This window comes from Rhinolophus sinicus, linkage group LG09, assembly GCF_036562045.2.
Source record: "Rhinolophus sinicus isolate RSC01 linkage group LG09, ASM3656204v1, whole genome shotgun sequence".
Lineage (NCBI taxonomy): Eukaryota > Metazoa > Chordata > Mammalia > Chiroptera > Rhinolophidae > Rhinolophus > Rhinolophus sinicus.
The window spans coordinates 616,605-642,879 of NC_133758.1; the positions used below are offsets into that span (position 1 = coordinate 616,605).

General features: G+C 43.4%; 1 protein-coding gene across 11 annotated transcripts in view; it reads right to left on the reverse strand.

The window, feature by feature from the left end:
* The window catches only part of ATP9B (ATPase phospholipid transporting 9B (putative)), a 172,869-nt gene that overhangs the window by 88,358 nt on the left and 58,236 nt on the right, over nt 1–26,275 (reverse strand). For 9 of the 11 annotated variants that reach the window (XM_019715633.2, XM_074339808.1, XM_074339810.1 and 6 more), the window contains 2 exons: nt 14,260–14,340; nt 5,788–5,863 (listed from right to left, as the gene is read on the reverse strand). In XM_019715633.2, the coding sequence (XP_019571192.2) occupies nt 5,788–5,863; nt 14,260–14,340 (157 nt within the window). The remainder of the gene's footprint in view (nt 1–5,787; nt 5,864–14,259; nt 14,341–26,275) is intronic. The other 2 variants (XM_074339809.1, XM_019715637.2) reach the window with 1 other exon arrangement.

A 26,275-nucleotide genomic window follows, 5' to 3' on the forward strand; every position in this document is an offset into this window, starting at 1 on the left:
ATGGGAAATATTATTACACTATTCAATTTTTACATAAATTTATCCAACAGCATATTTAATTTGATTAGTTCATGAAAACCTTATCTCAACTTTTAAAACAAATTTTGAAAAACTCAAGTGATTTCTTAAGCAATACAAGTTTACCTACATATAACATGAGAATATGTACCAATAATCTTTTCACTGAAAACAGAAAGAGTGACAATGTTCATCCATCAACGTCTACTAAAATGGTAACTCTAACACCAAAGGTAAATTACAAGAGGACACTTTCTTCATTGGCCAAACTCGTCACGTGATCTTCAAACCAACATGGTACCAGCTGAACAAGAGTCTACAAGTATGTTTCCACTGTAAATATCATAGTCCTACCTGGTATAAGAGCCTCTGGTGACATTTCGGCACATATACAATGAAAACAATACGGGAAACATTACAAAAATAATTTTTGATTTTGAATTTAGATATTGTTTGTTAGTCTCTTTTATGCATGTTTCCACGTACAATTAGTTTGGTTTTCTAATTGTACGAGTCAAGAAGAAATGATAATTTTGTGGCCTATCAAACTTAAGATAAAAGAATAATAAAATATCCCTAGAACAACCCATAGATTACAAAGGCTCGGGGGCATTCATCTCTGCAATGTCACATCAAAAACCATGGGAGTCTGTTCTAGAACTGCAGCTATGCATAATTTATAACCCTAATTTTCTCAAATTTTGAAGCTGAGAAACATTATCAAGGTGAGAAAGATGATATATCCATAATACTCACTGAAATCAACAACACTGCAGAATTAACCATAATAACTAAACAACTCTGATGCTGCGTTAAGTGAATGTGTGACATCTAGTGAGTCGTCAGTCAGCAGCTAGTGAGTTCGATCTCAGGGATCTCCCGCACATAAAGCACAGCGACAGCCGCATATTTGGTGAGTCCCAGTACAAACAACTTCCTCCACGGAAGGTTCTGGAAGCCAGAAGGTGCTGGAGAACTGCTCACCAGTGATATTTGCAGAGGTTACACATTTTTCTTTTTCAGAATAATCATTTCCTTTTCCCCTCTTTTAAAAATGTGTGTCACTGGGAAAGCTGTGAGGCTTGAATTTACTGTGTTCTTGAAAGGAGAGTAAGCCCGTTTGGCATATAGGGTAACCCAAACCACACCCACGCTACCTTTATATATTATGATTCAAATAAACCTCTTAAGTGTTATGTCTGTACTTAGTATACAGAAAAATACTAAATACATAATGATATAATATTTTGAAAACTTTCCTAACTTGCCAATTAAGTTTAAGTTAATGGAAGTATAAAAGGGTCATAGATGTTAAATAAGCACAAAAATAGAACAAGACAAATTACAAGATTAATTTATTTTTAACATTAGCACAGTAAACAAGTCTCAGAGAAGGCTTAAAAATTAATCAAGCTAGAAACCACGGTCCTAACATGCAGGTAAATTATCAGATGCTGACTCTTGGCTGATGTTACAGTTTTGAAGTATCCGAGGCAAAATCAGAGAAATGACATGACTAATGAGATACTTCAATCAGATAATCTACAGCATAAAGTTGGTACGTGCATATGAAATACACATAAAAGCATTTAACAGAATTCCTCACGCATTTTTCTGTGTATAATCTATTCAAGTTTGGTAAAGGCTCTCAAGTATTATCTCACTTAATTCTCACTAAAAATGAGTACTCGCTGTACTCAAAATACTGAAGTTTTTGAGCCTGTCATGCAGTTTAAACACTAACATCACTAGTCAGCACAGCACATCTGGAATATGCTCCGTTCTCGGTGACAAAGGGTATGTATTTATAGGGTGAATGACTGAGTCAGCCTGTACATGTGGCAAAAAAGAAATGTGGCGAAGGGCTTACCTGTTGTCTTTGAAAATAAAATATAACATATTCTGCAAAATTAAGGAAAGACCAAATACGAGAATGACAAAATGTTGTAGAGAAAGATGGACAGACAGACAGAGCTAACAACCAAGCAAAGTAGTTCCTGATTGAAGTTATCATGCCCAGAACCTGCTACACACACTATGGAAAGTGCCTGGGACGGCTGCAGGATACAGATGCTTTCCTGGGGCCAATCTCACCTGCCCTCCTGCGTGAGCTCTCACAGGGGAACCAGGGGGACCACAGAGTACCCACACGCTGGGGACTTATTGCCGAGAAAGAAGATGGAGGCTCAGAGGGGCATGGACACAGGCTGTGCGAGTGAACCCACGCACATGACACACCTGCCAGCTACAGCCACGGGCACCGCAAGGAAGAGCGTGGGTCAGCCTCGGGAGTCACAGAGACCGAGGCCATGGATAGACAGAGTGACGGCTGGGACCTGCACAGGGTCTGGGCCCCACCTGCGGTGCACCCCAGGTGAAACTTTCAGGCACGCAGGAAGTGATGAGCTTCCCCGCCCACTGCCCAGCCCCCAAAGTGCCACAGTCTGAGAAGCCACGACTCCCACCCCTCACTGGGGGTTGGGGATTACAGGCCACAGGCTGGGGTGTGTTCCCTGCTGTTCCCACTTTCCTGCACGCTCAGCCAGAGGTTGTGTCTGTCCCTGCACCAGAGCTCCGGCTGTCCCTCTGGCTGCTTCTAGCGGGGGCTTCTTCAGCTGCCCCAATCCTGGATCAGGCCGAGCTTTCCCTAGAGCGGAGCCTGGCAAACCTACCATGGTGGCAGAGGGCCAGGTGTGCTTTCAAATATTAGCATGCTGTGAGGGCAAGCTTTGTAAAACTCCGCAACAGTAAATCGACAAGAGAGAGAGTAAAAACAACACCAAGATGATAGAATACAGGCCTCAAGTTTTTCAACATTAAATCACTTCATCAAATTGCTGTAAGTTTCCAGATATTTACTCGCGTTTTCTGTATTCATCAGGGTCTACCAGTCCTGACCCCCTGTGCACACGCCAGCGCTCCTTTGCCTGGGGCCCATCTGTGCTTCCAGAGTCGTGACAAGGTAAGGCGGGGACGCTCCCTTAGCCACTTGTGTGTGAGACATGGCAGCTCTGCAGAACACTGCCCCTGCTCTGAAGACAAACGGTCCCTGAGCTGACCAGGGGGAGAAGCGTGGCACCACAGGAGGCCTTGCTTGTCCCTCTGGGGACCCTCTGTCTTTGTGTCTGTCTATGGCGTTGAGTCCCTGATCCCATGCCTTCAGTCTCCTGTGACAAGGGAGGAGGCCCGAGTTCGCTCCACCTATGAGGCAACTTGAATCAACTGATATAGCTTTTAAGGTAAGATTTACAAACATGCTGGCCTTTCCTTCTCAGCTTGTAATCAGGTAGAAAGAATATGCACGTCCACACACTACTGCTGGAAAGCCAAGTCGTGCAAACACCCATCCGGGTACAGCAGTCTGGGAACATGCAGCCTAGCAACAGCTCATAGTAACAAGGTTTTTCAATAAAGAGGAGTACGGTTTAAAGATTTGAAATGAATGAAAAAAGCTTACATTTTAAAAATGTCCAAACAAGTTAAAATTAACGGCTCCTTATTTAAACTTTTGAAATGGATGCTTTTAAAGTAATCTAAATACTCTCTTAGAAGAAAAAACTACCCTGAGAAACTGAAGTCTGTATGTTAGAGAATAAGCGTCACCCGTGTGTACGTGAGGGTCTGCCGCGCCGAGCGAGCAGCCAGGAGCTGCCCCTGCCAAGGCCCCCCAGGGACCGGGGCTCAGGAGAGAAACCGTGTACTGGGGACAGGCTGGGAGGCTCCCGCTCAGGCGGCTTCGGTCTCTTGGGGAAGAAAGGCCACAAATCAACAGTCTGGAGATCAGCAACAACATTCTAACACACAGGGGACAAAAGAGCAGATAAACCGTCTGAAGGAAAAAAGAATCTTCCAGGATCTTTAGAATGAACTCAATTCTGATCCTTTATTCAGAAGAGTAAACAGCAGTGATCACGGCCAAGGCAGAACCAATGCCTGGACACAGAGCACACAGCCTGTGACCCAGCACCAGCTCACACGTGCATTCTGTCAACATTCTCCTGCAACGTGCTGTGTGCAAGGTGCTGAAGGGCGACAGCCATGGAGGACGAGGGCAGCTCGGCTGGGTGCAAACCTCGGTCCAGCTATGCCTGGCCGTGTGACGGTGACAGCGGGCCTGCCAGAGTCACAGTCTTTTGCCCGAGGACAGCCTGTTGCTGAACTGGGCTGCGTGGGAGGTGGGGTTGGAGGGAAAGGCGTACACGACCCACAACTGTCACCAATGTGAACACAAACACAGTCACGTGAAACAAGTGGGAGGACAAGAGTCTGACACTTCCGCAGGCAGCACAGTGCCCTCCCTCACAGTGGCTGCGAGACCCTTCCCGAGGTCTCTCCATGGCGGCCATCCTTATTTCCTCTCTCTCTTTATGTTAGTAAGTCATAACAACTCATCAGTACAAACACATCAAACACCTCAGAGAATTTCCCCCTATTAAAATGGTCCTATTTACTACCAAGCTCTCTTTAAAGGCACAAAACATCAGGACCAAATCAAACCTCCTTTCATTGTCTGCCCCTGAAAGGTGAACGTGTGCAGTGCTATGGAGTCCGTTTTACACCTTCGTGTCCACACGGGCCCCACGAAACACACGCACACAGACCTGTCCTGCATATGTGACCCCCCCCTTCTCCAGGTGCCAGGCACACTGGCCGCCCAGCCACCTTCCTGGGCCCTGGGTCTGCTGTGTCCCTCCCAGCACCAGGCCTCACACAGCTGCCGAGAGCCCCGCACACACAGCTCCCTGCTGCTGTGCAGCTTCTCCAGTCATGTCTGCGTTATGTCTCCTCGGAGGAACAGCCCCCGAGCCCCTGAGGGAGGTTTTCGGCTTGTTTGTGTTCGGAGCCCTCTGTCCGCTCCTGGGACACTCAGGGTCCTTGAAATCACCTGTCTCCTTCTCTTCCTGTCTCCCTGGCCCTTGGCTCCTGAGCACAGTCTCCGTAAGGACCGTCCCACTCAGCTCAGCCTGGTCTGGAACGGCGAGTCCACACACCAGCAGCAGACTAGTAGACGCGCTCTAAGACGACACAGAGAAGACAGACCACCCTGCCGGGATGCCCCGTGTCCGTGCCCTCACCAGCGCCCTGCCTGCTGCCTGCTACTGAGCTTCACACCTGCTTCCATAAGCAAGGTCACCTACTTTCTGAAAGGCTGGGAATCATTTAGAATTCAGTATCTGCCAGAGAGATTTGCTTCCTGAAGTGGAAATTTTTAGGTGGCCTTCCTGTTCTACCACTAGAAATACTCCAACATCTTCCATTTCACTCAAAAGAAAATTCAGAACCTCCCTCCAGGCCCTTAAAGGACCTACCTCCCAAGGCCCCTGCCTAATCTGACACTGTCTCTCCCACAGACAACCCACGAATTCTGTTGGATGAATCAGGAGAGACGAGAGCCCTCCAACAGCACCACGTACTTCCCTAGGTCTGCTGAGCTGACTCTCAGAAAGGCACACTGGCAGGTGCATCGGGAAACAGGTCAAGACGAGCCAAGCACCCTGCACTGTGCCCCGCTGGGTGTGATCCATGCAGCTTCAGGCCTCGCGACTCAGTGTAGTGTAGGAAGCGCAGCACAAGCCTCGCCCTGGGTTTGTCGGAGATCAGACTCGCAGGCCTGGCCACGCCCATTAAACAGGACTGGACGTTTAATAAGGTCCCCACATAATGCAAGGGATTCTGAGAAACACTTGTTTCTCGAGTCACTCAAAAACACAAAGCATCACCTATATAAGAGAGAGAGAACTCACTCTGAAAACAGAACTAATTGCTTACCTGATGCAACAATGGTGCTTGCCCACAAAGTATTTTCTATGCTGAGACTCTCATGAATGGGTGGATCACTGTCTTCCTGTTCAGAGAGAGAGAAGGAAAACAACAGTAAATTACCAGTTTTTCTATTACTCAGACATCAGATATCCACAGTGTGAAAAGAGTTCTCAAGCTGAAAGTACGACTAAAGGGGGAAAAAATTCACCACAGGGATTCAAGGCAGATTTGAGTAGCCAGAAGAAAGAATCAGTGAACTTGAAAATAGAACAATGGAAATTATCTATCTGAGAAACAGAAAAAAAGAAAGGTTGAAGAAAATTGAAAGGGCCTGAGGGATCTGTGGGACAGAACAGGACAAAATGGGTCATTATACTCATTATGGGAGTCCCAGAAGGAGAAGAGAGAGAAAAACGGTGGAGAGAATAAAGAAATAATAGCTAAAACTTCCCAGATTTGATGAAAGGCATGAATACAAACATCCAAGAAGCTCAACAAAATCCAAGTGCGATTAACTCATAGACCCACACTGAGATACATTATAACCAAACTTTCAAAAGACAAAGACAAAATTAGAATTCATCACATACAAGGGATCCTTGGTAAAACTGCCCATTCCTCATCAGATACTTAGGAGGCCAGAAGGCAGTGGGCCATATAGTCAAAATGTGAAAAGAAAAAGCTCGAAAAGAAAAAGCTGCCAGCCACAAATCCTACATCCAGCAAAACTGTCCCTCAAAAGTAGGTGAGAAATCAGACATTCCCAGATAGACAAAAGCTGAGGAATCTGTACCACTGGACCTGCCCTCCAAGAGATGCTCAAGGGAGTCTTGTAGGTGACAGGAGAGGACTTAGACAGTAACTGGAAGCTGACTGGAGAAATAAAGATCTCAGTAAAGGCAAATACCTGGGCAATTACAAAAGCCGGTATTATGGTAACAGTGGTTTGGAACTGCACTTTTTGTCCTATACATGATTTAAGAGACTAACACATTTAAGGAAAAAGGCAAAAACTATTAAGCAAAAAGCTGGTATTACTGTAACTTTGGTTCAGCAAACTAAAATTATGTCTTCCAATATGTGCATTAATAACTCCTGGAAAACAACTCCAGTACTCCTGGAAAAGTGTAAAATATTAGCACAGACTCATCAACACTTATTTAGTAGGTGTGGCAGAATATCCTCCTGCTTTTCGTTAAGGACAAGGGTTATGCTTTTCGAATGTATTATATTCGTAAGAGGAAAAAATGCTTCTGTGAATATTATTTAAAAACTAATATGCATCTATTTATATCTATATCTATAAAGGTGAAATACCTCTTAAATTGCTCTTTAAAAATAGACATGGAAACAACCAAAGTGTCCTTCAATAGATGATTAGATAAAGAAGATGTGGTATATAAACAGTGGAATACAACTCTGCCATAAGAAAAGATGAAATACTGCCATTTGCAACAACATGGGTGGATCGAGATTATTAGGCTAAGCAAAATAAGTGAAACAGAAAAAGTTGAGAACCATATGACTTCACTCAGATGCGGGATATAAAACTGAAAGCAACAAAGGAACACGACAAACAAACAAACAAAAACTCACAAACAACAGTTTAGTGGTTGCCAGCGGGTAAGGAGTAGGGGCGTGGTAGAAGAAGGCAAAGGGGGTTAAATATATGGTGATGGAAGGAGAACTGACTCTGGGTGGTGAGTACACAATGTGATATATGGATGATAGATTACAGAACTGTACACCTGAAACCTATGTAATTTTACTAAACAGTGTCACCCCAGTAAGTTTAATAACTACATAAATAAGTTAATGACTTAAAAAAAAATAAAGATAACCAGATAACCACTAAATATATATATTATTACATTGGACATTTTTCATTAAGCAAAAATTCAAACATAAGTTGTGTGTTGCTAACTATGTGTACAGATATCAAACATGGCCATGTATCAATACCACAACAAAAATAATGTGCAGTCTAGTTTTATCTCTACATTTTTAATGTTTATGTTCAGAGATAGAAATAACTATTTAAAATCTGAGAACTTTTTGTCTAAATCTGAAGTCACAGTTTATAAAGTATTCCTTGGAATTCTGGTTATGAAAACTTTTCTAGAATAAAGGATTACAAAAGCCTCAATAGAGGATTACAAAAGTCTTGCATCTAGAAGAAAAATAGGAAAGACATCAAGTATGGTAGCAAATCATCTCTATGTCTCTATGGGGTGACAAATCATACACGGCCCTGACATGGGTGTGAGTCCGCCTTAAAATCAGTTCACCTCCATGAAGTATTTTATTTTATTAAACATTGATAATCTGCGATCAGAATATATATATATATATTTTTTTGTTTAATTAATGTCAAATTTATTAAAGGTATCCAGTTTTAAAATCTAGTTTTTCTTAGGTTTTTAAGCTTAACTTTAAATTTTATGATTTTATTTATAAATGTATTTTGGTATAATTTATAATTAATTTATAAATATGATAAAGTTCCCTAAGCACTTATTATTAACTTGATTCAATTCTTAGGAATTTCAAACTACAACTACAAATGTAATATATTTGATTCACTAAAGTACTTCAAATATTCAACAAGCAAGCTTACAAATCTAATAAACCAATATTGCTAGCACTTAAACTCTGTTTACAAACATAATAACTCAAAAGTTATAGAATTAGGACCTTAGATTCTCTGAAAAATTCAAACATAGTTTATAAACATAATCAATTCAACTTTTACACATTTCAAATTTAAATCCCCAATCTACTACCAATTAAACAACTTTAAATATTTCAAATTAAAATCAAAAGTCTATATTCAATATTTCAAATACCGTCAAACAAAATATACCCAAATTGCCAAGATGATTAAAAAATAACTTATTGTTGAACTCAACACAAGAAAGTGTTAAGTCTTAGGTCTGAGTCACTGTCTTCACTCTTATTTGGAGACTGTGTAAGTTTGGCAAGTAGAAAAATTTAGTTAAAGTGAGGAATCATAGTTCACGCATAGTTTAACATTTAAAATTAAATGTTTGAGACACATAAATGTTTAGTTTAGAACATACAAATATACATTCATTTGACGTATCAGTTCTTTGTGTATGAGTCTGTTAATTGAAGTTCCAAGACATCTTTGTTGTACAAATCACTCTCATGTTGTATCCCCTGTGATCTATAGTTTGGATTATGTTAAAATGGAGCAAAAACTTTAAGCCACATGCAAAGCAATGTAAATGTGGATTGATTTTGGATTTTTACATTTCCTTGCAATCTTTTGTTAAAGATTGTCTTATCTACTTTTGGTTTATGAAATTTTTTAGTAAGTCTCTATTAGCTAGTTTTTCCAAAGCATTCATCCTAATTTTCTTTTTTTTTTTTTTAATTTATTGGGGTGACAATTGTTAGTAAAATTACATAGATTTCAGGTGTACAATTCTGTATTACATCATCTATAAATCCCATTGTGTGTTCACCACCCAGAGTCAGTTCTCGATCAGGATATATTTTAAGATAACAAAGAAACCAAAGTAATTTGGAAAGGAGGGAAGAAACTGAAAACACATTTTCAAAAATGCAAGTAAGAAATCACCGTTGGTGCCCCTGGTGTCTCCTTTCATACATTCCCGAAACCCTTTTCAAATGATGTCAATTCTGGCCCCTTTGCTAGCTACTTGGAAGACATTTGCTCGATATTTGATTCTCTGATTTATTTGGGATTCACAAAATCTAAACCAATCCTAACAGTTTCCAAATTATTTCCCTAGCATTGAACATATTTATAAAGTACAGTTGTGCATTAAATTTAATTCGAGGAAGAGGTCTGGCTCACAGCTGCCTTGTACACACGGGAGACCAGTGATCATTTAGCTCACTGCATTCCAGCACCAAGTTCAGTATTTGACTCTCAGGACCCTGAGGATCTTCCCTCAGGCTCCTTGGCATTACCCTAAAAATAAAAAGAAGGCCACTACCCAAAGGAGACATTCCCTCAGCTCTCAGACTTTGTCAATACGACGAAACGACCGTGATGCTGTTAGGTGTTTAAAACACAGGTGGGTAGTGTTTCTTAAAAAACAACTCATGTTAAGTTCAAAGCATGGAATTCTGATAAACACTGATGGAGACACATGAAAATCTATGTGTTCTCACTCCTAACTCCAAATGGGGTCCACATGCACATTAATCTAGGTGCTTTAGCCACGACCAGGCAAACTGAGTATCCACTTGGGATAAATCCTGCCAAGTGCAGATTCACACATTTATCAAGGTGTGAAACAAATAAAATTATTCTCCAACAGGAATTCTGAATCATTCCCACTGCATCACTGCAAAACAGTCCATGTTTACTTACCCCCTGTGGGGGCAGAGTCCCAGAAAATAGTTTACAGGCTCTTGGCCTCATGTGGAGGGGTGCTGGCTGGCTCGGGTAGTAGATGGCCATCAGCTGTGGCTGATTGGCCGTCAGCTGTAGCCATTGAGCCATTGGCCACTAATATAACTGCTGCGGCTACGGAGGAGAGTGGAGGAGAGTCGTCGGTCGGTCGGTTGGCGGAAAGGCGGACGGCAGGTCGCGCGTCCGGTGGGCCCAGCCTCCAGTTAGACCGTAGTGGTATGACTCCCTTACTTATGGCTCCGTGGGTGTTCCTTTTTGGCCTCACCATATCCTGCGTTCTTATGTGGGGAGCGGGAGCAGAGACCCCGCAGGCCGCCCTGCACGACAAATGGCACAGCAAGCAGGGTCTCCTGCACGACACCCCCCAGACTCTGAGCTATGTGACTGTGGTGTTGACCCTGCCCTTCGGAAACCTAGCCCAGAACAGGCAGTGTGTCTAGTAAGTGAATGAAGCAAAGGACGAACAAACGTGGGACCTTTCCCTCATTCCCAGCGGCCCTTCCAACTCCTTTCACTCCTCCTTTAGGACCCCTGCCTGCAGCCATCCATCATCAACTGACCACAGAAGCACAAATGAGCATGATTTTATAAGTTTAAAACACTCCTAAGGTTCCCTTCATTGGGAAATTTAAAAATTATTAACACATGCATAGCTCTTAGTATTTTCACATTGTGCCAAACTCCAAAAGAAATAAGGGCATTAAAAATTATTAAAATTTCATAAGCCTTTCTGAACTGGAAATAGAAAGTTCTATACTATTTAGTCTTAGAAATTTAATTTGGTTCGCCCACTACTCTTCTACAGCTACTTAGTAACGTCAATGCTTCGTTCTCTAATGCAGGTGTGTGCTGGGAAACAGCACATAGTGCCTTTCAGAACTGGAATAGCCATGCCGGACTTTAAATGGTAAACGTTTTTCTTATATGGAGAAAATTATTGTAAAAGTTCTTTACCATATAGCACAGAATGAAGAGTGGGAAGATGGGAAAGAAATGATCTCTAAGTAACTTCCTCTTCGGGTTTTCTTCTCCTTAATGCTACAGTTTGAAAAGATAAAATATGCTTTGGGGGGGATGCAAAATGTTAGTTTCAAGCTGTTTTCTCAATAGTGTACCCTATTTAACAAACAATAAAGATTTGCTTTTGAAAAGGACAGCATTTTGACTAGAAAAGACATGAACAGTGCAAGTGTACTATGGTTTGCAAAATAAATTACAGCAGAACATGAATTATAAAAAAGATGACATGTGGGGGCCGGCCTGGTGGCTCAGGCGGTTAGAGCTCCGTGCTGCTAACTCCGAAGGCTGCCGGTTCGATTCCCACATGGGCCAGTGGGCTCTCAACCACAAGGTTGCTGGTTCAACTCCTCCAGTCCCACAAGGGATGGTGGGCTCCGTCCCCTGCAACTAAAATTGAACATGGCACCTTGAGCTGAGCTGCCGCTGAGCTCCCGGATGGCTCATTTGGTTGGAGTGTATGCTCTCAACCACAAGGTTGCCGGTTCGACTCCCGCAAGGGATGGTGGGCTGTGCCCCCTGCAACTAGCAACGGCAACTGGACCTGGAGCTGAGCTGCGCCCTCCACAACTAAGACTGAAAGAACAACAACTTGAAGCTGAACAGAACCCTCCACAACGAAGATTGAAAGGACAACAACTTGACTTGGAGAAAAGTCCTGAAAGTGCACACTGTTCCCCAATAAAGTTCTGTTAAAAAAAAAAAAAAAAAGATGACATGTGAATATCAAGTTAAAGGACTCTGAGTACTGCTAACATTTCAAAACTGGCTACAGTTTTCAACTCCAAACTTCAGAGAGCATAGCTGTGCCTTGAACAATAAGTGAAATGAATGATGTCAGTAAAAACCACACGAGTCGTCTGTATCACAAAAGGTCACAGAGTCAGTACGTTAGGTTCCACTGACCTTGTTCTACAGTTTAAGTAGAAGGAGACATTGTTCACAATGACCATACGCATATTAGACTCTGCAAAGGCAACAGAACACAGGTGTGGCTACTGAATTACTGTGCTGATTCTTAGCTACTCATCTAGGCCGACACAATAAACATGCTTCCTCCTCTGCACACTGCACACTGTGGACTGTAAAGAAAGAACAGAAGCAGACATCACTTCTGAAAAGTTCAGTTGGTATTTTAGTAATTAGACTAAATTCCATTTTTTTTTTAAAATTCCATTTTCTAGTAACAAAAGTAGTTACTTAGCATGTTTCTTTCTTCCATCCTTTTTGAAAAATGCACACAAAAATAAAGGTTTACCATCTAAATAATTCAGGACTCAAGACTGATCTATTTAAAAGGAGCGAAACAGGACCTTGTTAGAAACACGAAACGAAGGCAATGAAAGGCAGCCCATCGGAATTACATGACTATCACAATTCGTGCAAGGGCAATGTCTCTCCAATCAACGGAAACGCCCAATGTAGCCAGGACCCCGGGCCGCCCCGATCTCTGCACCGGAGCTGACCCCCATTCAGGGAAAATGGGGGTTTGCAGCATTTTCTTTCTCACGTGGCAGCTGCATGCGTGAGCTACAGGTGGTCCCATCGCTCTCACAGTTGGCCTGTAGGAGACTTGGGGAGACTGGGGGGACATGGACAAACTCAGGGGACTGCCATTATACTAAGGCGAGCAGGAAGAGCAGAGAAATCTTTTACAAACACGAGTATTATCATTTATCTTTTAAGCTGAAAGCCCTTAAGTTGGCTGCTTCCTTCTCTTACAAGACCGTCAGGTCGGTCTCCCTTCCCCCACATGTGCAGGCTCAGTCCCACAGTCGCACACACTCACCCTCTCCCACACTCAGTCCCACGCTCAGTGATGGAATCCGTCACATGCTCGGCCGCACACAGTCTGACATTCCCTCACACGCGGTCACACACCTCTGGATGACACAGTCGCACGCGCCCCAGGGGCCAGAGCCTTGCGGCCTTGGGCTCTTCAGGCACACCTCACTCGCTCTCACTCCGACGTCAGTGCACGTCCACACGTTGTCCAGCAAACGTGTCTGACTGTCAGCAGCAGAAGTGTGAGAGGAAGAAAGCAGGTAATGGTCCAAAACGCTAACAGCGCTTAAGGTGGTGACTCGGAACTCACTGCACTCAGGCGGCCTTTCTGTAGGATTTCTTCTCCCGTATGCTCAATTCTTTAATAAGAACATGCTTTCTTTTCATAAACATCTTTGCAGAAATGCAAAACGATTAATCCTATCTGTTCCAGAACTCGGTACAAAGCACTTATTGCCAGGACACTGCCCTGCTGCTTCCACAAACACCTGGCGTGTTTGCTGCTGGAGGTGCGGTGACAAAGCAGCATCGCCTCCTCCGCAGGTGTCATCTCTGCACCCCCAGACGGCACAGGATCTGGCACGTGACACCTCCTCAGTGACTGTTTTCTGAAATTGTAACTGCTCGCCAGTCCGTGTGTGTGACCAAGACTGAAACAAAGTTGACTGCACCAACAGAAATCTTTAAAAAAATAACTGTAGCAATTAAAAGTGAACTACAGTCATACACTAAAATCCCTTCAGCATTATAAAGCATTTACGATAGCAGCATAAGTGGTTCAAATCAGAAGTTACTTGGGCCTCCCCATCCCATTAGTCAGTCAGAGGGAAAGGACCCTGAAGCTGCCCAAACACCGTGATCACACACACACACACACACACACACACACACACACGCACGCAAGGACACGGACAGCCACATACGCGCCCATCTCACCAGTTACTAAAAATCAAGAACTGATGTGATATCACAGTGCAGTAACTATTATCCAAAGCCAAAAGTGAAATAGCTAAATCACTTCAATGTAATGCCTTTCTCAAGTGTACATATGCTAAAAAACAGAAACAAACTGTACTGAATGTGTCCAAGGAGATATCTGATACAGAAAAATTTAAGAACTTGAAACATTTTCTAGGTTTTCCCTTTTTAGTTCAAATTTTCTATTTCAATTTATTCTTGATTTGACTGCACTTTTAAAAGAAAGGTTTGCTATTTTTAACTTACATACACAAGGAACATATTTGTATTTAACAGAAGATGTAACTCACCCTGGTAAACGTGCCCTCAAAACTATGGATATCCAGCAGCGGCTTCTGAGCGTGAACATAAGCGTTGATAGAAAAGAGGTCCTGGAATACACAGTATCTACATTAATTACTTACAATTAAGCAACATTTCTCGAAAATTCTTCAGTTACCAATTAATATTCTTATGTGTTATTTACCAAAAGAGATGGTGGATTTTCTTCTACTTTGTGTGCTGACATCATAAACTAGGATGGAAACTAAAAGAAACCATTTTAAGCTCCGCAGAGATGTGGTAATTCCTCAATTCTCTCAGACTACTGCCACCTACTAACAGGTGTGTGTCGAAAGCAGCTGGGAGGTGCTGATAAATCCCCATGGCGTGCGCTGCCCCACTCCAGTTTTAAAGGTGGCGCTGCGTGTGAGTATCAGAAGTCGTAAGAGTAGCAGAGAATTCAGTCTCAGTGGGGTGTAAGTTTTCCATCGCATGTAGCAAACGCCTCGCTCTGCTCACGTTTTTGTCCCAGCAGCCACTGCACTTGCTCTAGCTGTCGCCTCCCTTGGAGCCATGCACACAGTGCGTGCTTCTCCGTGACCTGCACGTACGAGGCCGGGTGGGAAGGCTGTCACTACTCGAATCATCGCCACCTTCCCAAGGGCAGTTCTTAAGCACACAACACACACCCTTTAGGTGACCCTGTTTACTGGCCACGTGTGACCTTTAATCCGCAAGACTCCACAGACGAGCCCTTAAGCACCTAATTTTCAGATCACTATAAAAGTTATGCTCCCTGGTCCAGAAAGCTTAGTTTTATTAAAATAACAGAAGTGACATTAAGCAAACAACGTATTTATAACAAACTTCCATTTTTTTAGTGATGTATAATCAGTTTTATCAGGAGGTCACTAAGAACATACATACTAGAAGGTCCTTGTCTGCCTGGACTCTGACAAAAGCGTCGCCCATGCAGGGTTTTCACTGGGCTACCTGCCAGACAGCCCAGGAAAGGGTGACTTTGCATCCAAAGTGATCAGCTTACATCTGACACTGTGGACAAAACCCCAACATGTGCAGAGACGAAGCTCATCTGAATTCTGGAATACGCTGCAGGTTTGGTGTAGCCAGATAGCAAATGCTAACGTGGATGGAAAAAGACCGAGCCAACTCATGTGCACCCAAATAATACTGGGTGAATCATGTCCACAGACGGACTGTTTATACTTGAGCTTCTTAGGATTTTCATCACTGATATTAAAAATCTTTTAATTATTGATATTTCAGCTGTTTTAACAAAACATCTCTAACTGGCTGTCGGGGAGCTGGATGAGCACAATACAGAAGTTACACAAACCTGACTTGTACTAAAGGGCTGACACTCGAATGAGCTAGTGACATTAGCGTCCACATATGAAAGGTTACAGAATCCGTGTCCCATGCTCTCTCCATGCCACCACCTACAGACCGCATAGGACGGGGGCAGTGGCACGTTCGGCGGTGGCAGCGTCCTCTCCTGTCTACTTTCCAGCCGCCCCTTGAGGAGGACCCCTCCATCTCACTAGCACTTACAAGTTACCAACAGGCGCCCAGGTCATGCGAGTGCTCACTGGACAGTCAGAAGGAGACTTCTAAATTTAAGGAAAGTTCTGAGACCTGACTGCAGGTCTCATGGAACAATCTGCTGAACACTAACAAACTGAATGAGGAGAAGAGCGAATTAACCACCCAGCAGAGAAGCAGTCCACACAAGCTCACCGCGCAGCGGGCTGCCGGCTGCCTGATGACAGACCCGACTGCAGCTCGCAGGCTCCCGTCTCGAAACAGGTAGGAGACCCGCGTTGTCTTCCCATCACCCCAGCGCCTGGACATGATGACTGCTCTCCCATACGGCGTGGTGCTGGTGCCACACCTGAGGCAGAGCTCTCAGGGCACGGTCTGGACCCTACGCTGGACCCGACACGGTCTGCCAAGAGCTGTGCCAAGCTGAGTGCAGGGATAGCCTCACAGACACACCTCGGACCTGGGACAGGTGCTGAATTCGGACCCCTCAGAGGGATCAGCTATGAAAACTGCCCGCTGGCTTGGCCGCTGGGGTCACCAGAACCACCTGCCATCAAGGGCCCATGCCCCGGTGGGCCATCTGAAATCGAGCTGCTATCAGCCCAAACCTGGGCCCCTGCGCAAACCTGCAAATGGGAGGCCACTACAAGGATGGTGACCCCTCCACGGCCCCATCTGTCTCAGGGGTGTCTCACAGCTGTCACCTTGCATTTGGCACTTGGATCAGCTGAGTTTGCAACAGAGGACCATGGGCCTGGGCCCGCTTCCCTCACTTGCTCCCACACAGGCCTAGGAAAGGCAGTGTGGTACTCAGGGCTGCTGTCCCCTGAGGGCATGGGCTGCTAGGGGCCACTCCCAAGATAAAGGGAGGAGGGGTGACTGAAAAGACTGGGAGCTGGGACGGCTCAGACGACCGTGACAACAGAGAAGAAACAAGCACGACCCTAGGTGGGCAGGCAGACAAGGGCTCGGTGGTCTCTGCCTCTCCATCTGTTCGCACGCTCCCCCCAGCCCCTGCAAAGGAAACCACGGCTGCCTGTGCGAGCTTCTGCAAGCGAGTACAGCTTGAAATGCAAAGGGGACAGCTGGGTTTTCTCAGATGGACCTTATGGTGAAGGGGCGCTGTCTTCCCTGGCTCCAGCCAGGACCCTAAGGGGCATCCTGACACCAACAGTGCAGGCTGGTCTCACACAGCAGGGCAGTCCTATGATAATAATTCTGCTACTTCTGCTGTCAAGATGCCTTGGCCCAGGAGTGGCCTGTGAGCAAAAGTTAACACACGAGGCTTAGGAAAGCCTGCTTGCAAGAAGGCTGGTCCCTGGCTGGGTTCTGGGGACATGGATTTCAGGAGGGGTCCCACCCTTCCCGGATAAGAAAGGCTCACTGTACCTGAACTGTTTATTCAAACAACCTGGTTTACGCCAAACACCTGCTTTCCTTCTGCTGCCTTTGGGACACCCCAGTGAAAGCAGCTCCACCTGCTGGGCATCCCTCCAGGACAGGACTTCACACGTGTTCTCACCACCTGTGGCTGGGGGACCGAGGAGGCCTGTACAGTCCCCTGGAGGGCTCGGGGGGGGGGGGGGCTTCTGCTTAGTGTCATCCAGATTCGCCCAGGCACTTCTCCCTTTGCCACCTGTGCTCTGTCCCTTCACTGGGAGAACTCATGGCCATGAGCAGGCTAGTGGCTGAGTCCTGAGACCCCCCCCACCCCTAGGAATCATCAAAACTGGGGGTGCTCTCGAAAGTCCCCCAACACAGAGTGCCATTTTTACAGTTTTTGTTTTCTGTTTTGTTGTTTTTGCCTTGGAGCAAAAAGTTTGAGCACGGGGACTGCTGAAACAGACCATCACAGCCTTCCAGACAAAGAACCCGATGTCAGGCTGAGACAGCCCCAGCAGCTGAGCGAGAGGAGGGGGGAGGCTGGCAACAAGAGCCTCAGCAGGGCCCGAGGCTGTGAGCGCTCACTCAGACCCTGAACAGCCTCATGCACAGCGCAGATGTCGAGCGGCTGAAGAACTGACCAGACTCCGCGGCGCCCGCTGCAGGAAAGACAGAGTTCGGAGTCTGACTTCAGCCAAGTTAACTACCAGTGAAAACCAAACAAAAACACAACAGTCTTCAGAAGAACCTAACAGAATCCAGAGTTTCCACAAGTGTCTTCAATAACTGCTGAAGATACAATCCAAATTTCTAGACATACGAAGAAACAAGAACTCAAGATCCTTGTTTAAGAAAGAATTCAATAATGACTAATTCTGAGATGACCAGACAGAATTAAGAGATGAGAATTTCAAAGTAGTTATTATAATGTCTCAAAGAATCAAAGGAAAACATTGTCCCAAAGAACATATAGGAAAAGACAACACAGAAAAAGAAAACATATTTAAGAAAAAAGAAACAAATGGAAACTCCAGAATTGAAAAAAATACAATATCTGAAATACAGTATCTGCTGGGCTTAACAGCAGATGGGAGACTAGAATCAGTGAACTTGAAAATAGGTCAAGAGGTAACAGATCTGAAGGACACAGAAAAAAGATTTTGAGAATGGATATGTAATTGTAACTGGGCTCCTGGAAAAAGTGGAGAGGGAGAATGGGAAAGAAAAACTACTTGAAGAAACAATGAGTGAAAACAGATTAGTTGACAAGATAAATGCAGATTTAGGGAGCCCAGAAAAGCCCTGGACAGATGAATAAAATGTAAATATTGAAGTCACACCACTAAAAAACGAAGGTAAACAAACATCTCAAAAACACTTAGGGAAAAATGACACACTCATACAGGGCACAACTGTCACTGTAACATTGATTTCTCATTGCAAATAGTGGAAGCAGGAGACAGTAAGACAAATATTTAAAGTGCTGGAGGGGAATAAACCCTGCCAACCCAGAATTCAATATTCAGCAAAAATATCCTTCACAAAAACAGGTGAAACAAAGGTATTTTCAGATCAGCGACAATTGGAACTCGCTAGCAGACACGCACCACAAGAAACGCTAACAGAAGCTCTTCAGGCTGAAGGGAGGCAGCACCGATAGAAACACAGACCTTCAGGAAGGAATGGGTAAGAACAAAAATGGCAACTATCAAAAAGAAAACAAAAGTCCTGTTTTTTCACTTACTTTCTTTATAATATGTAGACATAATGCATATAGAAAGTATACAACTGCATGTAAAAATATATGCATACGAAAATGCACAATACACGTTCAGCATAGGGTAAACGGATCTACTCAATGACAAGGTTCTTACACGCTATGTGGAGTGATACAATTTCAACTTTTCACAAGACTTTCAGTTGAATGCATTCTGAAATCTCTAGCAACTAGTAAAAAAAGCAAAGAGGAATAGCTAAAAAGCCAACAGATAAAGTAAAACAGAATTCCAAACATATTCAATTGACCTGAAACTGAGGCAGGAACTGAAGGACCACATGAGACACTAGAGGAGGCTGAAGGCCTGAGGGCCGGGGCCGGGGATGGGGGTTGGAGGGAGACTAGGAAGAGGGCAGGGAGTAAGTGACAGCTTGACGTCTCTGAAAAGCAGGATTAGATGAAAGCTATGGGAGAATTATCCACAGGTAAGAGAAGTACCGGTTCTTCGTTGTAATGATAGGTAAAAGGGGGGAACTGGTACCAACACGGCTGGTGGTGTTTATTTATTGGTAGGAAACCGAAGGAGTTCCCATTTGATAGCATCCTTTTTCTGTGTAAGGCCGATCATCTGACGAGACAAAGGCGGGGAGGGCAGAAATGCAGGGAAGGGGAAGTCTGAGAGCACTGCCACTGAGAAGAGGCACAAGAGTGGGTGACAGGGTGGCAGTGACAGGCACTTTGCTGTGTTGTCTGTGGTCATGGTTTCCGGGTGTATGGAAGGGTGCAGCTTAATTATGTACAAAACTGCCAATTTTACCTCAATGCAATTGAAAACACACACACAAAATGACAACAGGCGGCAGGTACTAAGGACCAGGCTAGAAATGGTGATCACGAATTTATGTGTTCACCTCTGGCCTCCGTTCTGAGGGATGCGGAACAATCCTGTTTCCAGTCCTACTTAACTGTTTTTATGTCAGCAATCATACGTCCTTCTCTGAGGCCTTTTCTACTTGATCTTTTTTCATGGCTTCTGTTCTGAGTGTTACACCCTCTCAGATTTCCTAAAACCCTCTAAAGATCCCACTCCTGGAACGCCTCATCCACCTTGGCTCGGTTTCTCAATGTGCATGGTCTCCCCCTTGCCTGTTGCTGCTACACGAGTCCAATGACCCTTCAGAAAGGGGGGCAGGAGGCTGTGGGCTCCCACGCTGTGCACAGGCCTCCTCCTTTTCAGATCTCCTCTGTGGGTGGGGGCCTGATGGGTGGGTGGTACAGGTGTGGTCACAAAATACGGTGAATGTTTAATAAAAAAATGATTACAGTAAAAGGCACTTTGCCATTAATCCCCCTCAAAATATCCCCATTGCTTCGAACACACTTATCCCATCGTTCTTGCCACTTTCTGAAGCAGCTCTGGAAGTCCTCTTTCCTGAGTGTCTTTAGTTGTGCTATTGTGGCTGCCTCGATGTCCTGAATCATTTTGACTTTGGGGAAGAGCCAAAAGTCGCACCGTGCCAGATCCGGTAAATAAGGTGGGTTAGGCCACACCATAACGTTTTTATAATATTTGACAGAAATTGCCATACCAGAAGCGATGTGTGACATGGAGCACTGTCATGATGTAGGATGATTCATGGCACATTGTAAAACACACCTTCTCTCAACCGTAGCTCACACCTGACTGACTGCACCAAACAAGTTGAAACTCATCACAAACTGTTACTGAGGTTTGAGCGCCGCTTCCCATACTGAAGATCCTGCCTTTGCATTGGATGGCACTCGGCAGCAGCATTCACCGTATTTGTTGATCACACTTCGTATGTCATCACTCAAAGATAATACTCTTTAACAGAAAACAGGCAATAGCCTAAAAGTGACATGGCTCCCTTCATTTCTGGAAGAAACATTTACTATTTTGCTGCATACATTTCATTTATTTCCTACTTTGATCTAGGTGTGTGAGAAGCATACACATTTTCACATTGCTTAAAAGTTATTTAAAGAACTAGTGTGAAGTCACAGATTCTAATAAAAATGGTGATCATAACAATGAATCTGAAGGGAGCACCCGGTTCTGAGGACCGAAAAACCCTGAGTAGAACGGGCTGCAAAGTCTCGGTGTACACCGGCCCTTAAGATGGGTAAGGGATCAAAGAAAGTCAGCAGAAGGCAAATGAGGAGCCGTGCGACGACGGAGGGTGTTTCCACCCCTCTTCCCAGCTCCGTCCATGTAAGGACACAGCATCCGAGCTCTGGATGGGCACGTGCTCCCCGTGGAGAATACAGCCACCGGCTTCCTTTACAGCGAACTCTCACCATGGGCTTCACTTTGGCGATGAGCTGTGATGAGAAGTGATGTGTGCCACGTGTGAGACGCAAGCACGCTCCATGCCCTGCCCCTCCTGCCAGCCAGGCCGGAGGGGGAGCAGGCATTTGGGACAGGTGAAAGTCACACATCAAGGATGACAGAGCCATCTTCTCAGCCTTGGACCACCCACCTCTGGGATGTTGAGTGAAGGAGAAAAGACATCTCTCTGATTTGGCGGGGCAGGGGCAGGTATAGAAACAGGAAGCAGAAACCATTCTAGACCTCAGAGCAGAAAGGCATTTAACATAGGCAATAAGATACTTCCAACATGAGAGAAGGGGATGAGGCTTATGATAGAATCTCCAAAATTTACTCACAGAATGTTACCAAAATGATCCTCCATGGAAAATATTGTTGCAACTATTGACTTCAAGACACACGGATGGAGCTGGGACTGTGGGGAGCAGAGGCCGCTGCCCACACAGCAACTGCAAGAATCCCGGGAAGCACCTGCCCGCAGAGAACCCCCAACGGGCAGAAGCATGACTCGTCCTTGTTCCGGACTTACAAATGCTTTGAGAGTTCATTTCACTTGGGAAAGCTCATCACACACCTTCAAGGGGGCCTGGAAAGTACATTTGATTGCTTTTCGTGTTTCTAGAAAATAGAGATGCTACACGAGACAAAGGGTGAGCACACCAGCTTTCCACAGGGGGTCTGCTATTGCGGCTTAGACTACACATTAACTAATACAAAGTTATTTTCAAGTTAATTAGGTCAAGTTAGTTTACACAAGAAGAAATACACTATATAATTTTAGACGTATGAAAATACGACTAGAATGTTTAACAAGCACCCAAATGACTCCTAGGGTAAGGCAAATTTGAGAATCAGTCATCACTTAAGTATTATACTGTCACAGAAATGTTCAAAAAATAAAACATGCACAGAACAGACTACCTTTGGAGACAAGGAAATAAAGAGCAAGCCAACAACAGTCCTCATTTGCACATGCTCTTGAACGTCTAGGGAAATGCATTTCATCTGGTGTATTAGACATCAAATGACTGAAAAATGGCACAATAATGAGAATGTCATTTGAAGCTTTTCATGATAATCTAAAAATCATTCTGAAGTTTTCAATAATGTAGGGAAGCCTCTGCTATTAGGTCAAGGGCAACATTTGTTCGCATTACTTAAAGGTCATTAAAATACATCCTTAATCATAACATGTGGTTCATTACAAATAAAATTGCCTTTCGTTCAATAAAACTAATTAAATGTAAATGGTATTGTTTACTGCTCTATGGATCTTTTGAAATAAATCAGCAAGTCATGATTTATTGAAAATTACGGTGACCTCATTGTTGTTAATACATTTGCCTGATCACAAAAGGCAGAAACGGATTTCCCGAATGTCTCCAGTGCCTGAAACGGGTGCCTTCTGGACGACTGCAGCGACGAGGAGCGAGCCTGCTGAGACAGGAGCTGCAGTGCCCCCATTATTCCAGGCTGGGGAAACGCTAATTCTCTGATCACATCAGGTGCTCTGAGAACAACAGGACGCAGAGGTTACTCTTGATGGTGTCCTCTGTTCTTTAAGAAAAGCTCTAAGGTTTGTAAGGTTATTTATTCCTGGTGTCACAATAGACACACTGCTCATCTGCTGAAGTGAAAAACAGAGGATGACACCAAATATTCCCCAAATCCATTACATTACAGACAGAAAAGTCAAAATGAGTGACAGTTATGGGCAACGTAAGCTATTAAATGAGAAACCAAATTGCTTTGCTGTATCCACAATGAAATTAGAGCTTTCTTTTCTATGAAAAGAAATATATACATAATATGCCACATTATATGAAGCTACAAATTTAATTTGATTGATGAACCAGGAATTCAGTTAAAATTCCTTTTTCTAGAATATGCGGCTTTTTGCTTTCATGGTCACATCAAAATTTAAAACTGTTTCATTTACCACACAATTACTTAATCCAAATGCTTAATCACACACCATATCAAAGAGTATCAACCATAAAATTTTTTAATTAGGATTATTTCAATTGTACACTAGGATTATTTGAATTGTGCACTATAACTTTGTAAATATTTTGAAATTTATACATCTGTGTCACTAATAAAAATGAAAAAAAATCCTTATAATACTATATGATAAAAGATCACTTCCTGTGATCACAAGAATATTCAAAAATATATGCGGTGTGATAAAAAAATACAGCGAATGTTTAAATTTAAAAAAATTTATTACTGTAAAAGACACATTGCCATTAATCCCCCTCAAAATACTCCCGCTTGCTTCAAACACACGTATCCCATCATTCTTGCCACTTTCTGAAGCAGTGTTAGAAGTCCTCTTTTGTGAGTGTCTTTAGTTGCGCTGTTGTGGCTGCCTCCATGTCCTGAATCGATTCAAAACGTTTACCCTTCATGGTCATTTTGACTTTGGGAAAGAGCCAGAAGTCGCTCAGTGCCAGGTCCAGTGAATAAGATGGGTGAGGACACACCCTAATGTTTTTATTGGACAGAAATTGCTGTATATCCGTTGTGATCACGAAATCCAGTAAATACTGCTGCCGAGTGCCATCCAAAGGAAAGGTAGGGATCTTCAATAGGGAAGTGGTGCATGAAACCTTAGTAACAGTGTGTGACAAGTTTCAACTTGTTTGGTGCAGTCAGTTGGGTGTGAGCTACCATTGAGAGAAGGTGTATTTTAAAGTGTGCCGCAAATCACCCTCCATCATGACAATGCTCCATGTCACACATAGCTCCCAGTAAGGCAATTTCTGTTAAATAAAAACATTACGGTGTGTCCCCATCCACCTTATTCACTGGATCTGTCACCATGTGACTTCTGGCTCTTCCCCTAAGTCAAAATGATTCAGAATATCGAAGCAGCCACAACAGCACAACTAAAGATACTCACGAAAGAGCATTTCCTGAACTGCTTCAGAAAGTGGCAAGAGCAATGGGATAAGTGTGTTCAAAGAGAACAGGAGTATTTTTAGAGGGATTAACGGCAATGTGTCTTTTACTGTAATAAATTTTTTTTAGTTAAAACCTTTTCACTGTGTTAAGTGATTTCAAGTTTATTCTCCAAAATGTGTGAGAAATCCACAGAATATAATTACAGTATTTATATTTTAAGTAAATATAGTTAAGGTGCTACATTTTATTAAAAGAAATGATTAAAGTATAAAAATTTCCTATTGTTATTCATTCTTGAAAAACACAGAAATATAGAAAAATGTACATCTGCTTTCCTATACTTCCTTTCTGGAACACTGAGCTCGTGGGGTAAAGTCAAATGCCACAAGCAGCGGCATGGAAATATTGTTTGACTATAGACGAACCCTATAGCAAAAAGGTTAAACATTCACCGTATTGTTTGATTGCACCTCGTAGATCATAACAGTGTCATTTTCACTACTTTCTTAAGACATAATTTACGTGCAATAAACGGTGTCTGTTTAAAGTGTACAATTTTATGCATTTGAATACGTGTATATGCCCATTGCCACATCAATCTATGGAACATCTCTATCACCCCTCTTCCGAGCAGGGCACCCTCACCATTTTGGGCTCCACTTTCCCAGAATTCTGTACCCGTTCAAGCATACGCTACAGGCACTTGTTTGTCTGCTTTGTGTTGGGCTTTGATGTCCAACAAATTCTCTCTGATAGAGTGGCTTAACGCCACACTTTCTTTTCTACTCCTCTTAGCAAAACTACCTAGTGCCACTGATTATTGAGTGCAAGTGCTTCCAGGTGTCCAGTCCAGACTCAAGAATTCTTGGAAGTGACGCTCAGAGGGAAAGACTCAGAGGTGGGGCCACCATCCAAGCATGACAGCCAAGAGAAATCCTCCCAGTCCTTTAGGATTCATGATCTTTACCTCCCCTTTTCATCCTGGAGAGATTGATCACTTGAGGATGCTTGCTAGAGAAAAGAAAAAGGACACAGAGGAGGAGGAAATATGCAACCAAGCACTAGGAGCCCTAACCCAACAACTGCCTCAAATTACATCAGAAGTCAACAGGCTGCAAGAACGTTTCATGATAAAGACTCATTCGTTTGAACAAACAGTACGAGAAGTGTAAGCTACATGTCTTAAGTAATAAGGTGACAGCACATGAAAAAAATTTTCTGAGCACACACAAAACACTGGCTCAGAGAGACCACGTGCAGGGCCAAATCATAAGTCGATACGTAGGAAAGAACTGAATACACTCTGTGAACATAACAGAAAGAAATAACAAATAAATTATAAAAGACATCAGGAAAATCCCCAACTATTTGGTAAATAAACAATATAAATTTCCAAGTAAATGAGGGGTGAAAGAAGAAATCATAAAGGAATCAGAAAACATTTTTAACAGTATATAAAAATTTGTGTGATACAGGCTAGGTAATGCTTAGGAGATCTATAGCTCTAAAAGCTTGTAACAAAAGAGAGTCAAGTATAAAATCAAGAGTCTAACTTCTCCTTTAAGAAGTTAAGCAAGAAAAGAAAATCAGAAACAAAACAAGTAGAATGAAGGAGCTGAAGATCACAACAGGCGTCAGTGACACAGAAAACGCACAGATGGTAATCAATGAACCCAAACGCAAGCTCTTGGAAATGATCACTAAAATTGATGCACCTCTGGCTAGACTGACCAAGAAGAAAAGAGATGTAAACTACCAATATTGAGAATGAAAAAGGAGACCTACAACCACAAAAAAATAATCAAATATTATGAATTTTATGCTATTAAATTTGGCAACTTATATGAAATGGGTAAATTCATGGAAAAACACAAATTTCCTGCAAATAAAAACCACAATGAGATGTCACCTCACCCCAGTTAGAACGGCTATCATCAACAAGACAAATAGTAACCAGTGTTGGAGAGGCTGTGGAGAAAAAGGAACCCTCATACACTGTTGGTGGGAATGCAGACTGGTGCAGCCGTTATGGAAGGCAGTGTGGAAGTTCCTCAAAAAATTACGAATAGAATTGCCATATGACCCAGCAATCCCTCTCCTGGGTATCTACCCAAAAAATCTGAAA